Source organism: Arachis duranensis, chromosome 6 (assembly GCF_000817695.3).
Source record: "Arachis duranensis cultivar V14167 chromosome 6, aradu.V14167.gnm2.J7QH, whole genome shotgun sequence".
Taxonomy (NCBI): domain Eukaryota; kingdom Viridiplantae; phylum Streptophyta; class Magnoliopsida; order Fabales; family Fabaceae; genus Arachis; species Arachis duranensis.
Window position 1 is genome coordinate 74,393,767 of NC_029777.3, and position 16,065 is coordinate 74,409,831.

At 36.5% G+C, this 16,065-nt stretch overlaps 1 protein-coding gene across 6 annotated transcripts; it reads right to left on the reverse strand.

The window, feature by feature from the left end:
* Window positions 1–5,906: 5,906 nt before the first annotated feature.
* On the reverse strand, window positions 5,907–12,807 carry LOC107494086 (pyridoxal kinase). Of its 6 annotated transcripts, none has more exons than XM_021124823.2 (14): window positions 12,557–12,807; window positions 12,365–12,457; window positions 10,887–10,983; window positions 10,472–10,565; window positions 10,213–10,317; window positions 9,964–10,047; window positions 9,355–9,428; window positions 9,055–9,119; window positions 8,298–8,361; window positions 7,289–7,354; window positions 6,993–7,049; window positions 6,534–6,578; window positions 6,381–6,434; window positions 5,907–6,118 (listed from the first exon to the last, which is right to left on the reverse strand). In XM_021124823.2, the coding sequence occupies exons 3-14, from the start codon at window positions 10,962–10,964 to the stop codon at window positions 5,978–5,980; spliced, it is 927 nt and encodes a 308-aa protein (XP_020980482.1). In that variant the 5' UTR covers window positions 10,965–10,983; window positions 12,365–12,457; window positions 12,557–12,807; the 3' UTR covers window positions 5,907–5,977. The 6 variants fall into 6 exon arrangements, with proteins under 6 accessions (XP_020980482.1, XP_052119241.1, XP_015970608.1 ...); XM_052263281.1 differs by having other exon boundaries at window positions 10,887–10,990; window positions 12,357–12,457; XM_016115122.3 differs by having other exon boundaries at window positions 12,365–12,471.
* Between the last annotated feature and the right edge of the window lie 3,258 nt (window positions 12,808–16,065).

Below are 16,065 nucleotides of genomic sequence, written 5' to 3' on the forward strand. Positions count from 1 at the left end.
TATTGAGTTGTTTCACAAAGAGTTTGTGCTAATTTATGCTAGTTGTTTGGATGAACATATCTTGTATGTTAAGCCTTTTTTGGATAATTTTGTGTGAGGTATTAAGTATCCTCATAACTCTTATATTTATAACTCTATTGGTTGTTATCCTTGTGAATCTCTGAATGTTTTTCAGTCTTTTACTATTTTGAAATTCTTGTTTTTACCCTTGAGTAATGGTGTTACTTTAGATTGTGAAAGTATAGTTAGAAAGATTGAACTTGCACACATGAGGGACATAGCCACAATTTAGTGGATAGAGAAGAGCTATCAAACCATGATTTTTGAACCCGAAGATCAGGTTTGGATTTCTTAGAGGGAAGAAGAGCTTCTCATTCACAGTAAAACAACACTTGTTGCTAAAGAAGATGGTCCATTCCGGGTGTTAAGGATCATCAACGACAGTTCCAGCAAGCATAACTTCCTTGGTAGGTATGATAGTCCACTTGTGTTTAGTATCTCTAATTTTTCTCCTTTTGATATATATTCAAATTCGAGGACGAATCTTTTTTAAGAGGGAGAGGATGATACGTGGTCGGGAGGGCATTTTTGTCATTTTAGAACTAAAAATAGAATGGTAATCTCGTCACGTTCAAAGATCTGAATATTAGAAGAATTATACCATGCCAGTCTTGGACATCAAGAAGACCAAGAGTCCATCTCAAAAACAATGGTGCTGAAATGGCGACAACTCATAAAGCCTAATGAGCTAAGTTAAAACAACAAGAAGCCTACTAATGCTTTTCAAATTTGGTGGGAGGCGTAACTTATTATTAATTTTTGAATTTTTTTAGGCATTTATTTTAATTTGTTTTGCTCTTAGAGTATGTTGGAAGATTTGATTTACTTTTGATTTTCTTAGTAGTATTTTTAGGAATTTTAAATTTAAATCAAATCTGATATAATCTAATAAGATAAAATCTGATTTAAATTAGTTATAATATCTTTAGGATTTTAAAATTTAAATCAAATTTGATCTAATCCAATAAGATCAATCTGATTTAAATTAGTTATCTTATTTTTAGAAGATTTAAATTAAGTTATCTTATCTTATCTTTTAGCTAGTTTGTTAGGGGCCTATTTAAACACTTATGATGAAACAATTTATACAACTTTTGATGAATAAAATTTTCAGTTGCTTTATGCACATTTTTTAGTGTGATTAAGTGAGGTGAGTGATTTGAATTGCTTGTTGCATGAAGAAGATTGAAGGATCCAACACTAAGGTGATCTACATGGTGGTTTCTTTCAATTTTTATCCCTTTGATCTAGGTTGTCAAGGACAGGTTCTTTAAGGGTCTAGCAGAAAATCTCTTCCGGTGACCTAGGTTGCTAAGAACAGGTTTTTTAGAGGTCTAGTAGGAACACCCTTATCTATCCTTTATGTTTCCGCTGTGTCTTTTCTGTTGCGTCTTTTCACCATCCTTTTCTTATCCTTTTTATCATTTGTTCTAATTTCTTATCAGGACTAAGGATGATTCCTGATGTAATCCTATACCAATAAAAAATTTCACTGTCACAACATCTTAAGTCTTTATACTAGTTGTAGCCCCATCATACATGTCTTTAATTACACAAATATATGTGATCCTTACTTTTTTCTTTCTAAAACCTTCCATAAGACCTCCCTTGGCACCCTATCATATGATTTTTTCAAATTAATAAACACCATATGTAGATCCCTTTTATTACTACGTTTACCTCTCCATCATCCTTCTTAATAGGTACGTAGCTTTAGTAGTGGATCTGCCAGACATAAAATTAAATTGCTTCCCTGTAACTTGTATCTCTTGTCTCAGCCTCCATTCTATCATACTTTTACATAACTTCATTGTATGACTTATGAGCTTGATCCCTCTATAGTTTCTACAACTATGTATATTCTCCTTACTAATGCAACCCCTCACTGTTGTGACTGAGACCTTTCCGGATGAGCAACTCTTTATGATTCAGAAGGCTCTGTGGTTTGCAGATATTATAAACTACAAGGCCATGAGGTTCATCCCTAATGAGTACACTAAATAGCAAGTTACAACGGTTTTAAATTATGCTAAGTACTACTTGTGGGAAGAACCTTATCTTTTTCAAGAGATGCTCATATAGTATAATACGGTATTGTCTCAGATGAGGAATCACAGTGGATCCTATGGCATTGAACCGGAACCTTATCTTTTTCAAGAGATGCTCAAATGGTATGATCCGGCATTGTCTTAGATGAGGAATCACAGTGGATCCTATGGCATTGTCACGGTTCAGAGTATGGAGGCCACTTTGGTGGTGAAAGGACAACTACCAAGATCCTTCAGAGCGGTTTTTATTGGCTGACTCTCTTTCGAGGCTCACCGAAATGTGTAAGAAAATGTGACAAGTGTCAGAGAGTTGGGAATCTCCCCAACAACCATAAGATGCCATGGTAGTAGATTTTAGAGATTGAGTTGTTTGATGTGTGGGGTACTGATTTTATGAGACATTTTCCACCCTCATACTCAAACACTTACATCTTGGTGGCAGTGGATTATGCATCCAAGTGGGTGGAAGCAGTGGCTTTACCCATCAATGATGCCAAAGTAGTGTTGAGCTTTTTACAGAGATATATTTTCATCCAGTTTGGTGTCCCAAGAACACTGATTAGTGATAGAGGAAGCCACTTCTGCAACAGACAGTTGGACTCGCTTCTACAGAGATACGGAGTCCATCAAGTGACAAACCCTTATCACCCTCAGACAAGTGGATAGGTTGAAGTCTCCAACAGGGAACTCAAGAGGATCCTGGAGAAGACTGTGAGTACTTCAAGGAAGAACTTGGCAAGGAAACTAGATGATGCTCTTTGGGCATACTAGACTACACTCAAGACTCCTATTGGAATGTCTCGGTACCAGTTAGTTTATGGTTAGACTTGCCACTTACTAGTGGAGTTGGAGCACAGAGCACATTGAGCAACAAAGTTCCTGAACTTTGATGCTAAAGCTGCAGGAAAGAAGAGGCTACTCTAACTGAATGAACTTGATGAGTTCAGAAGCTCTGCCTATGAGAATGCTAAGCTCTACAACGAAAAGACCGAGCTGTGGCGTCACAAGAACATTTGAGTCATGCCAGAAAGTTTTACTATTCAATTCTAGGCTCAAGCTCTTTCTTGGGAAGCTAAAGTCCTGGTGATCAGGACCTTTTGTGATAACCGAAGTGTCGCCTTATGGTTACGTGGAACTTTAGGAAGAGAACTCAGATAGAAGGTTCACAGTCAATGGTCAGAGGGTAAAGCACTATCTTGGAGGTGAGATCGATCGTCAGAGGTCCACTCATCTTCTGACTTAGCAAAGCTGACTGTCAAGATAATGATGGTAAAAAAAAGCACTTGTTGGGAGGCAACCAAACCCTTAGTATCCTTGATTTTATGTTCAGTTTGTGATTCTCATTTCTTTTTATCTATTTCTGATGATTATTCTTAGTTTTTCCTTGGTTTAATAGTGTTTGTGGTCATGCAAAGTGTTTAGAATAGGAACAAGAGAAATCTAAAAGAGAAACAGAACACCCTGGAGAGTAGTTTACTCGAGTGTTCTAGCGCTAAACACGAACCTAAGCGTTTAGTGCCAGAGATGGCACAATTATCAAGGAGATCTCTGATGGGTGGCGATATATGTCAGACTGAGCGTTTAGCGCCGAAGAGCACGCAAATCGAAGATGAATTACATCGATTTGGACACTAAACACCAGGTTGGGGGTTTAGTGCTAGGATTGCCAGCTAGGGTGCCGGCGTGAAACGCCAAGGAGGGCGTTTAACACCCTGAATGGCATGCAATCCAAGACAAACTCATGCCTCATAGGACGCTAAACGCCAGCTGGGTGTTTTGCGCCAGGCCTCATCTATCATTTTCAAAAAAAATTTCAAAATTGGCGTTAAATGCCGAGGGGGACATTTAACGCCCCAGAGGGCACAAGTTTCACAACGTTGTGGCGCTAAAAGCTAAAGCTGGCGTTTAGCACCAACGACGCAGCATTGGATTTTAAGAAAAGGGAATGCAAATTTGCAATGGTAACAACTACACCCCCTCCCTTTTGACCATTTCATACCCCTTTCCCTTCCATCATTACCTCCCCTAAACCACCCTCAATTCATTTTTCACCCCAAATCCATTCATTCAATTTTCCACATCCCATCACCATATTATATCTCATCAAATCTTCCCCAAATCTCTCTTTCCCAATCCTTAACCCTGAATTCCATTCGTTTTATTTTTCTTTTTCTTTTCCTACTTCCCTTCCCACACTCTAACCGTAATCCCACCCTCTTTATATCTATCCTCTCCTTTTTCACCTTTCTCTTACTCACCACCATTCTCATCCCTTTTACCCTTTATTTTCCTTTTCTTATTTTTTTCTTTCCTCAGAGACGAGCAACAGTTCTAAATTTGGTGTTGGGGCGCTCCGCTTTTCTATTTTTTTTCATATCCCATATGGCACCCAAGACTGGAAAACCCTCTTCTAGAAAGAGAAAGTAAAAGGCTCCCGCAACCGGTTTGTTTGATAACAACCGGTTCAGTTCCAATATCCATGAGAATCACTTCCACGAGATTGTGAGCAAAAAGAAGGTGATCCTAGAGGTCTGACTTGATTTGCAGCCGGATGAATATCTAGAGATTCGGGAATAGATTCTGAGGAAGGGTTGGGAAGTTCTATGCAACCTCGTGACTGATGTGGGTGTGCTGATGGTCAGAGAGTTCTACGCCAATGCTTGGGTGACTTACAAGCATGTTAAGGGCGTGAACCACGACCCGAAGAACTGGCACACTTTGGTCTGAGAGAGGATTTTAGAGTTCAGTCCAAAAAGGGTAAAGGACATATTTCAGTTGCCACCATCCAAAGATGAGCCTCACTCTTACACTCAGAGAGTCAACACTGATCAGAAACTGGACCAGATTCTCACCGACATATGTCTTTCCAGAGCAAATTTGAGGAGGGATTCTAGAGGTCAGCCATACGAACTGGGCAGGCATGAGGCCAATTGCTCGGGGGTGGTTAGAGTTAATTTAGCGCTCCATCATTCCTAAGAGTAACTAGTTCGAGGTTACTATTGACCAAGCCGTGATGATTCCCTGCATCATGCTCGATAATGAGGTGGAGGTGCATCGTGTGATCCTGCAAGTTATACAGCATAACAGTGAAGGCTTCCACCTCTGCTAGATTAGCCTTCCCCCACATCATCTTCCGCTTATGTGATGCCGCTCGAGTCCATATTGAAGGAGACACCCCCTCGTGACTATTGGAATTGATGCATGGGCATCTTTTTTATACTTTCTTATTATTTTATATATGAATTCATTAAGTTTTATTTAGATTTTGGTGTTTAAAGTCTATTTAGATACTACTTTGAGGCGCATTGAGGTTTTATTAATTTCAAAAAAAATCCGGACGAATTTGTCAAAATTTGTGTACAAGAAAAAGGTAAAAAGTGGATGCTATCAACCCTAACCTCCTCAAACTCCAACAAAACTTGAGCTACATAAGTCCAATCGACGCAATTCCAACAGCATTAGAAAGCCCATTTTCGGACTTTTACAACGATGTGTAATAATCTATACTTTTTTTTCTGGCATCACAGCCTCGTGGAGTGCTAAACACCGAGCCTGACGTTTAGCACCAGAAAGACAGCAACATTTCTGCCTCCTAAGGCACTAAACGCCAACGCCAAATCTCTGGCGTTATAAACGCCAGTAACGCGGATCCAACTTCAAGAAAAGGACTTCATTAGTTAAATTTGGATCATATTTATCTTATTTTTTTTATTTTAGTTATTTTTATTCCCAAACATATCTTTTGGGCTTTAGATATGTGAAAAATGAAGCGACTTGTCTACCTAATTGCTTGAAATGTAACTACTGACAAATCCTTTCATAAAAGTTTAAATATTGTAAGCACATAAATGTTGAAATCACATAATCAATTAGCTGTATATTTCAGCTTTAAATTTGATTTCTGGGCTGCGAATATCATCCTGGCTTTGAATTAATCTGATCTCTAGACTGGTTGACTGGGGATCATGACCTGCACTTTTGTAGTCATCGAGTGTCCTTTGCAAAACAGCCTGCAAACATGGGCAATACTTGCATCATTTATCAATTATCATCAATTGTCATTGTTCGAAAGTTTACGGCTTCATCAATCATCATGAATGTCAAAAGTTTGAAAATATGAAAATTGATATCCTCAATTGACTAGACAGCAATAAATTGGTCAAAGAAGTCAAATGCTAAAAGAACTTCCATCACTCCACCAGTATTTGCACACTATCATCAGAGGAGGAAGAAAAGAGTAAGCTTAAAGTGACATGTGAAGAAAATGAATACCTGCAAGCTTGATACTGCAAGTTCTGCAGTAATCTCAAGGTTGTCAGGGTATTTCTGCAATGCATAAAGACATACAGCTCGTTACTATTATGGTCATAGGTATAATTGGAAGGCTCTATAACTATAACCATAACTCCTAAGCAAAGGTATTACATTACTCCAACCAAGAAGAAGTGCAGTCATGAGATCTCCCGTTCCCTACAAGCAAAAAACATAATTGAAATTTTGGTTACTGGAAGTCTGAAAGCTGAATTGGATTTGATAAATGACTTACTGTCGAAAGAGGACCTGGTCAAATGGATAAACAATTAAATGGCAACTGAATGAATTAATGAAAAATGAAATCCACTACAGTGTGGTAGCTAGTTGCAAAGCGATAACATGGTGTGTTTGTCTACAAAAATAAGACAAAGGTGTCTATGTGGGGATGTACATGATGAACAGGTCTCTGCATTTCAGTCATATTTAGAGAAATAGAGAGATACTTCGATAATCACATAAGAAAGACAAACATTGATTAATAAAAGCTGAACTCAATCCAAGTTTGGCTTCACAAAAGCTTTGACATTCATACATACATAACAATCAAACTTATCAAAAACTGAACTATACCGTAAAGTAAGCTGGTATTTTTGGAATCACAATCTTAAATTGTTTGGGAGGCTTTTCCTGTCGCAAACAAATAAAACTAGTTCAGCGGTCACTGAAGAATATGCAGCATATAGAAGTGAAACCAGTATTTAAAACTAAAGTAGTTCTACAGAAAAATGAATTTAGACAAGCAACCATATTATGAAAGGTCAATATGAAAATTAAGAAAACTTGATTCGCAATGTTGCTCATATCTGAAAGTGAAATCAGAAATAGAAAATTTGGATCAAATTACATTCAAGTGAAATCTAGCCCACCTTTTCCTTTTCATGGCTGCCAATGAGAAGAAGATTCCCGTCTATATTTATACTTGTTATTACAACCTGAAGGGTCATATATATTAGCTAAATGTTTGAGAGAGAACTTAAATTGCAGTTTTCAGAACAATTGACAAGTTCATTATAATTTGTAACACTAGGCATATACTATTTCTTGGAATTATAAAAAAGCAGTAAAAAGAGATCACTTCGAAAAGAATATCTAAAACTTGAGAACAATAAGCCTCAAACTTTGAACTGTGTCTGTGAGAGTAAATGCAGGTTGCCTATAAAAATAGAGGTGCACCACATTAGGCTGACACAATATCTGACCTCTCAAATGATGTTGCAAAATTTTATTTTTTTAAGAAATAAAAGCCACAATTTTCATTGGAGCAAGAGACCTAAATCATTTTTACGTTAACAAAGAAATATGACAACTAAGAAAATAACGAGATATCATGTTATGTGGGACTTTGAGCACTCCATAATACCCAAGTCCCTGACATATCATCATCATCATATCATTACTAAAATTTAATTTTAATGCATTAACATTGTAAATTTTTTTTCAGTATCATCAAATTCTTTTCATTGAGAAGATTTAACTACTAGTGTGAAAGATAACTACATTTATTAACGTGGCAATATATGATTGAATGTATGTGTGAAATTAAAATGTAATATTGACAATGCATGGAAATTAAATGAAATAAAGGAGGGAGATAACGATCCAATTTAAAATTTAGTCAAAAGCAAAATGCAATTGAGTATAGATGGTTTGATCCAACAATCCTGAAAGCAGATGAGCATTATCTGTAATGTGTAATCCATGTCTTGCCATTCAGTGAAATATTGAGGGTGGAAGAGATGCCGAAGTTATGTGGTTCCAGTTCTATCTAAAGGACTATCTAAATCAATAAATAATGAAATATGCATAGTTGCAACAGTACTGAATATTTCACTTGTCAAAATTGGAGCTTTTCCATGTACAAATATAAAGGTAAACCTTTGATGGTCCAGCCTCATGAAGAAAATTACAAGCTTTCCGGCCATCATCTTCAGATTGAATCCTACAGTAAGTACAATGAATAAATATGCAGGTAAAACTGACATATTCGTATAAATACACAAACAGAATAAATAAGTAAAAATCTAATAGCATCAGTTGTGGCAAAGAAGCAGCATAATAATAACGAAATTCATAATGCCTTCTGCTGTTGAAACTAATTTTTCAAATTTCAATCACTAGAAAACATCTAATAAAAAGGAAAATGTGTATAACAAACTTGGTTCTAAAGTTTAAACCCATTTAATTCTGAGAAAAATTACAACGCAATAGATGAGTACATGTATCAGTGCATAATAAAATAAGAATAAATAATAATAAGGTGGACTCCCCTCTCCCTCCCAAACTGATACTACCAGGATAATAAATAATAATAACAATGACAAAGAAGTGAAAGTGGAACCTTCGTTAGAAACTATTGCAAGTAAATCAAATTTGTTGTTGTACACTACACTACAAATAGAGTGCTGAATGCAAAATTTCAATGTATGTTCATATCCTGATCCTAATTTTAAAAAAATTAATCTACTTCCATAGACAAAAATTGATTATGAAGTTTCATACTTCAAAAACAAAAAGGGAACTAATCTTATACCACCTATAGAGTGGTAGACATTGAAACAAACATACGAAAAGAAAGGAAACTATATAACAGGAGGGGAAAGGCTTCATGCAACCTTAATTGTGGGATAATTACCTGAATCCTGTTAGTAGTTCTGCTTCAAACTGGTTAGGAGTTAACATTGAAGCTACTGGAACAACCTGCCAAAATGTGTTATTCAAATATGTAGTTTTGAAATTAAAAATAAGAAAGGTAACATGGAAAGGAATTTTGTTTGGATCTTTTCATAACTAGGAACACAGTACTAGTGCATTAAAATATAGTTTTCAATTATTGGTAACTAAGCTAAAAGATTTATATTCTTTAAACTTGATGCATTGTATATATTATTTGCACATGAACATCTACAGAAACATCTTTGTTAATCAGTCTTACCCTTTCACGATAGACTGATATTAGCTCTTGAGGAACATAAAGTTTTCCTTCGTCACCCATCACTGGATCACAAACTGACAATGAAACACAAATTCTTTAACTGAAAATATACAAATTTGTTTAAATAATTCAAGTCAACTCAGATTACCCAAGCTTCAAATATAACCCATCAACAGGGAATGGAGAAAAAAAAAGAGATTCCAGTCCAGTACCAAAACAAAAAAATTAAGTCGTATTTCCCAGTCTTAATATACCACAAACGAGTGAAAATTGCAATAAAACATTCCAGTAATATTGGGGCAGTTCGGAACAAACTGTAGTTGACACTAATAAAGAAAAAGCAAAGTCCCTTCTAGCTACAACAGTACGTAAATTTCCTTTTCTGTTTCTCACTTTTCCTCTGAGGACATGAGCTATGTCCTCCATTCTTTACTTTAATTAATATCTAAATATTCATAAAAGCTAGACCACTATAAGATGGACACATGCTAAAATAAACCCGAAAATGATAAACGATCATATCAAAATATTTTATAAGGCCAATATAGGACAGCTTATCCTATCTTGTAAAGTTTTATTGGTGTGTGAACACATCACTAAAAGCCTCACCGTATATAAGTTTAGGGTTTACTGAGCGAAGCTTGCTAACAACTTCTAATACAGTGTCTAAAAAAGAGACTGAACCGATATAACCTGAAAATATAGAAATTATATCAGATAGAAGTAAGGAAAATAGGGAACAAAAAAAAAACACAACAAATTAGCTGGCAAGTAAGCTGTGACAAAAACACATTACAGCACAAAAATACAGCACAAATAGAATAACAACTAGTGGTTACAAAACTCTATATGTCTCACCTGTTAATAAATGAGTATAGTACAACAAATCATTTCCTTCAAGACCTTCTATTAGTTCCCAGAGTTGTTGTCCATTCAAAACCTGACCCTTAAAAGTAGGGTATCCTGCATTATAGTCCTCAAATCCATTTAACAAAAACTTCGCCTTAAATTTTAACGAGGATACCAATACCATCCTTGAAACTTATTCAGAACGACAGATACAACATCGCACCCTATTATGTATGATAGGCTTCAGAGCGAAATAGAAGCAGCTTGCCTGTATGATTAGAGAACTGCACAGAGTTAATCGGATCCACATCATAGCCCAATAGTTGCAGAGGGAAGACAGCTGATTTATTACCAACATACCCCTGAGAAGAAGAACACAAAAAATGACCATGATGTCAAGCTAGCTAGTTACTCAACCATCTCTATGCATGCAACAACCAAAGTTAAAATTTGAGTGCCAATAAAGTTAAAATTCTTTTAATCATTCACTATGTGTCCAATCGTTGACCAAAGCATATTTGATTTGAATTTGATCACCAAGAAACTAATAGCACCTAAACATCATAGTATCTTGCTACTGCTAACGAGCTAAGAGCGCATTTGACAAATTATTATCACTGAATAAGTAACATGATGAAGCAAAATCCAAAATGAAAAGGAAAAACCGATGAAATGAAAAGCACCTGAACGGTGTGAGATTGAATGCTGAGAACTCGACCAGTCTCCGAGGGAAGAACCAGTGAAAGGATTGGAGGCGCCATCTGTGAAGTTCTCGGGTTTCTTCTCGCCCGTAGAAATTGAAATAACAGAATGTTAAATTAAATTCACAAGAGAGCGAAATCAATTGCAGAATATGAAAATTAAAGAGTGACTGCAAGAATGTAGGTACATAATGAGAGAAAATTTGATTTAACCGGAAAATGTGAGTTTTAGGGGAGAATCTGAGTGGTGATGAATTGATTAGCAGAGACTACAACAACATCGAAGAAGAGCTCGATGCTGATGTAAATGTCCCCAAATCACTTTTTGCATTCTATTATTATATTCATTCATTCATCTTATTTTATTCTTTTTTAATAATGAATTAAAAAAATTACATACTAATTACTGATTACTTATCTAAAAGATTTTAATCCCTATTTTAAATTGAGATTTTGGTAATTCTGAGGATTGGAATTCATTATTACGATAAGTTGTTGGTGAAAGTATGAAAGTGCCACTGGTGTCGTCTGGTGTGGTGTGGCTGCAGATATGCTTACTTCATGCATGATGCATACACAGCCAAATTGCATTGCTCCATTTTTGGCCTTTGGATCAGATTGCGGGGAATAACACAACAAAACCATTCATTGACTTGAATCAAGAACATAAATAAGTTAACAATATTTTGAACCTTTATTGTTGTACTTGCCAATGAAATAAATAAATAAAAGGTGTTTTCTTCTTGGACGTTTAAGAGAGAATAGGAGACGAGAAATAGTGTTATATTTTTCTCTTCATTTCGGAAAAAAAGGTGAAACTAGTTTTTTTATTAGACATATTTATCTTTATTAGACCAATAGTATGAATCCATTTTTATCCTCACCACCTTCAGTTAAGAGTACCGATTCATCCAATATCACTCCTCTCATTACACCCATCTGATAGTGTGAGCAACAATGCAAAAGAGATAAAATTATTACAAACTTTGCCAAGTAAAAAAAATTAACAAGCATGACTTAGCAATGATCAAATACACATTATCAAAGTTTTTCCAATCAATCTATTATAAATTTTCAAAAAGAATGAAATGAAAAATGCACTAGATTTTAACTATGACATGATTAATTGCAATATTGCATAGTCTCTTCCATTACCTATTTTATTTCATATATCATCAAGGTTGAGCAGATCTCTAGAGGGGAAAAAGGCATTTAATGAAATCGGTAGATTACAAGTTTAAAATTTTGGAAACAGACCCAAGTTGACATTAGGAATTTGTTTATTAATGAACATGGCACTGGGAGTGTGAATGCGACCGAAGAAAAATAACCTCTAATAGAAAGTTGTGGATGTAACATAGAATACAGAAAGAAATAGCAACGTGTAAAGTTAAAAATACCAAACATGCATGCAAAATTGGATGAAGAAATCATGGAAAGGGTGAAGAATTACCGAAGACCTGGTTCAGATTTGAATTTGTCTCTGCGATATGAGAAAGTTATGTATCCTAATAGGTAGCTAGAATTGCGAGGGATGCGTTCTGAGTACGAAGCTGCAAATCACAAACTAAAGTGAAAAAAGGGAGGAAATCAGTGAAATAAAGAAGAGCACGAAGAAGATGTTGAGGGACGGCGAAGACTGAAGAACTCACGGCGACGGCAAAGAGTCTACGGCGGCACGGGTACGTTCGCACTACGCACAGAAAGTGGTGCTCGACACAGAGAGAGAGATGGCTCGGAGACAGAGGCGTTTTTGACGACGAGAAAGAGGCGGCCGACGACGGCGAGGACAGAGACGGGCTTCACGGCAAGCAGAGAGTAGCGGCGGCTGTTTGCTCTGATTGGGTTTGGGATTTTGCCATTTTTGGTGGGACTGAAAGCGAGACAGAAGGAGAGGGGATTGGGGATTTTTTTTAAATAAAATAAAATATTTTATTTATTAAAATAAATTATTTGTAGTATTTATACAAAAATTCATCACATATACTTATTTAGTTTACGGTGTAAACAAAATAATAATGTACATATTTCGTTTACATTGTGAACAAAATAATGTTAAAAATAGGTGATATGTATATTTCGTTTATTATTATTTTATTTATGCTATAGATAAAATACATATATTATTATAAAAAAATTAATTTTTATTTTTATTTTTAAATTAATCTAATTTTTTAAAAATTATATCTTAAAATTGCTACTCTACTATTTAAAATGAGTGATTTGAAATAGTACATTATTTTTTAAAGAGGTAATGACCAATTTGATATCCGAAAGATTCAAACGCTGACATTTTGATACCTGACTATTGTTATTGACAAAAAAATACCTGAATGTTTAAAATTTTTGGCAAGCGTGCCGATGTGTTTGCCGGACCATAGCTCCGATGAGTGCAATGCTTACGTGGACGCCGATTTTTGCTGACAAGAGGAGTTTTATATTAGATAGAATTTGTAATTAAAAATTTGGTTACCCTACCTGAAAATTAAGTTAACCTAATTCAATTTAGTTTTTGCCCCAATTTAATTTTGCCCTAAAACCCAATTAGCAAATGCTATTACTAGTTACTGAGTTACTGTGACTTAGTGTGTCAATACTAGTAAAACTCAAAGGTCACGTAGAGAGGGAGAGACGTTGCTCTGGAAGCTTGGCACGAAGAAGAACGAGACTAGGCGAGAGACATTGTCGAATCAAGGGCAACGGTTTTTAAGTGGCATCGTTGGCTCACCATTCTTCGCTAGGAGCAACCCTACGAAGAGGTACGTTCTGCTTCATGTTCTTTGTTTAAGTAGTGGTTTATTTTGTTTGTAACATCTTGTTTATTCATTGTATCTTCCCTCTACTATTTCTTAGATGGATCGTGTAGTTACGTTTGTGTATCATCACATGGGTTGCTTGAAAAGTGTTAGAGATGGTAATGTGATATACGAAGGGGGTTTAGTAACTGAGATATATAGGGTGAATGTGGAGACATGTAATTTATTTTTTGTTGAGGGGTTATTTTTAGACCTAGGTTACCCTAGATATAATGAAGCGTATTGGCTAGAACCTGGTTGCGAATTAGGTAAGGGTCTTAGAGTGCTTAGGACAAATGCTGAAGTGATGAGGATGTGTGAGTGTGCGATTAAAAATGACAACACTGCCCATCTCTATTTTGATCACCACATTGATGTTAACCCTGAAATCCTTGATGACGATGTGGTGTCTGATGGTAGCAGTGAGAGTGTGGTTGAGGTCAATCCACCTGGTGATAAGAGAGAAACTGAAGTTGTGAATGAGACCATTGGTGAGGTTAATCAGTTGAATAAGGTTTTGATTGTTGTTGTGAAGGAGACTTTGAATGAAGTTGTGATTGAGGAGGCTGTTGATGTTAACGAGTCGGATAAATGTGAGGGTGGTGTTATGAATGAAGATGTGAATCATGGGAATGGGGATAAAGACATTGAAAAAGATGCAGCTCCAGAGAAGGTTGTTAAGAAGGTGAGAAGAGGCATCCAAGACCACCACCAAGTGGTTTATCCCAAAAAAGAAGAACTGCTGAATCTAAACAACCTGAAGGTGATCCTCGAGAAGTTGAAACAGTAAATGAACAAACACATGAGACCAATGATGATGATGCACATGTTGCCAATGAAGGTGTTAACATTGAAGAACCTATTGTGGATGAGTTGAGGGCAAAGGAACCAGCTACAGAAAATACAGCAGGTAAAATTATTTTTTCTGTTTTGTTACAGCATGTTTGGATAAGTATTGCATCATGGCTGACATATATCAACTGATGTTTTAACAGATACACAAACACAAAGAAATGAGAGAACAAATACAAGGAGAAATCATCCACGGCCTCAACCATCTAGGTAGAGGATTGTACCTGAAAAGGATGATGAAACACCAAGGGTAGAGGTGTCTAACCCGAACAGAGCAGATGGAGACAGTGGACCTGAGATGTACCAATACGAATCTGATGAACTGTATAGCCCTCCTGGATCTGATAATGAAGATGAACCTATATTTCCTCAACACCCGAACACACCATTTGGGAAAATTACTCTGGAGTTGAACATGAAGTTCGAGACCATGGAATAGTTTAAAGCAGCAGTGCAGAAGTACAACATACAAATTGGTAGACAGGTATTCTATCTTAGGAATGAGAAGAAGAGGTGCAGGGTGATTTGCTACGATCCCGACTGCCCTTGGTTGTGTTACTGTTCGAGGACCAACTATCCAGCCTCGTTTCAGATTAAGATATTTGTGGATGAGCATACGTGTCCGATAAGCAACAAGAGTAAGCTAGTCAGTTGTGCCTGGGTTGCTGAGGAGCTGGTGCCGAAACTCAGAATCCATCCCAACATGTTATAAAGGGAGGCACATGAGTGGTTTAAGGTGGAGGATGATATCTCAGTTAATGAGAGGATGATGTATAGGGCTATGGACAAGGCCAAAGATGTTATTGAAGGAACGGTCATGAATCAATACCTAAGGCTTAGAGACTATCTGAATGAAATCATCAAGCCTAATCCTGGGTCAAGAGCCAACATGGAGACTATCTGAACAAACGATGGAAGGATAAGGAACTTAAGGGAGCATTCTGGTAACGTGCAAAAGCAATTACTAATCAAGAGTTCAAAGATGGAATGGCTAATGTGAAACGGATCAATAAATAGGCGTGGGAGTATTTGGACAAATTTGAGCAAGAACAGTGGTCGAGAAGCAGGTTTTCTGAGTTGCCAAAGGTAGATAGTTTGACCAGCAATAACTGTGAATCATTTAATTCAACCATTGTGGGTCTGCGGTGGAAAAGCATATTGACAATGCTTGAGGAGCTCAGGTTCTATATCATGAAGACGATGGCAACTCACAAGGACACACTCATGGCTTACACTGGACAAATAGCCCTTATACAAGTGAGTATATTAGAGAATGAGAAAAAACAAGCTAACTACTGGGAAGCACAATGGTGTGGTGATGATGAGCACAACGAATTTGAAGTCAGAAAGTGGCAACATAGAGTGAGAGTGAATACACGAGAGAGAAAATGTTCCTGCAGAAAATGGCAGCTGACTGGACTACCATGCTGTCATGGTATTGCAGCAATCCAGAGGAAGAATGAGAAGTCTGAAGACTATGTCCATCACAAGCTCACCATTGAGGCATACAACAG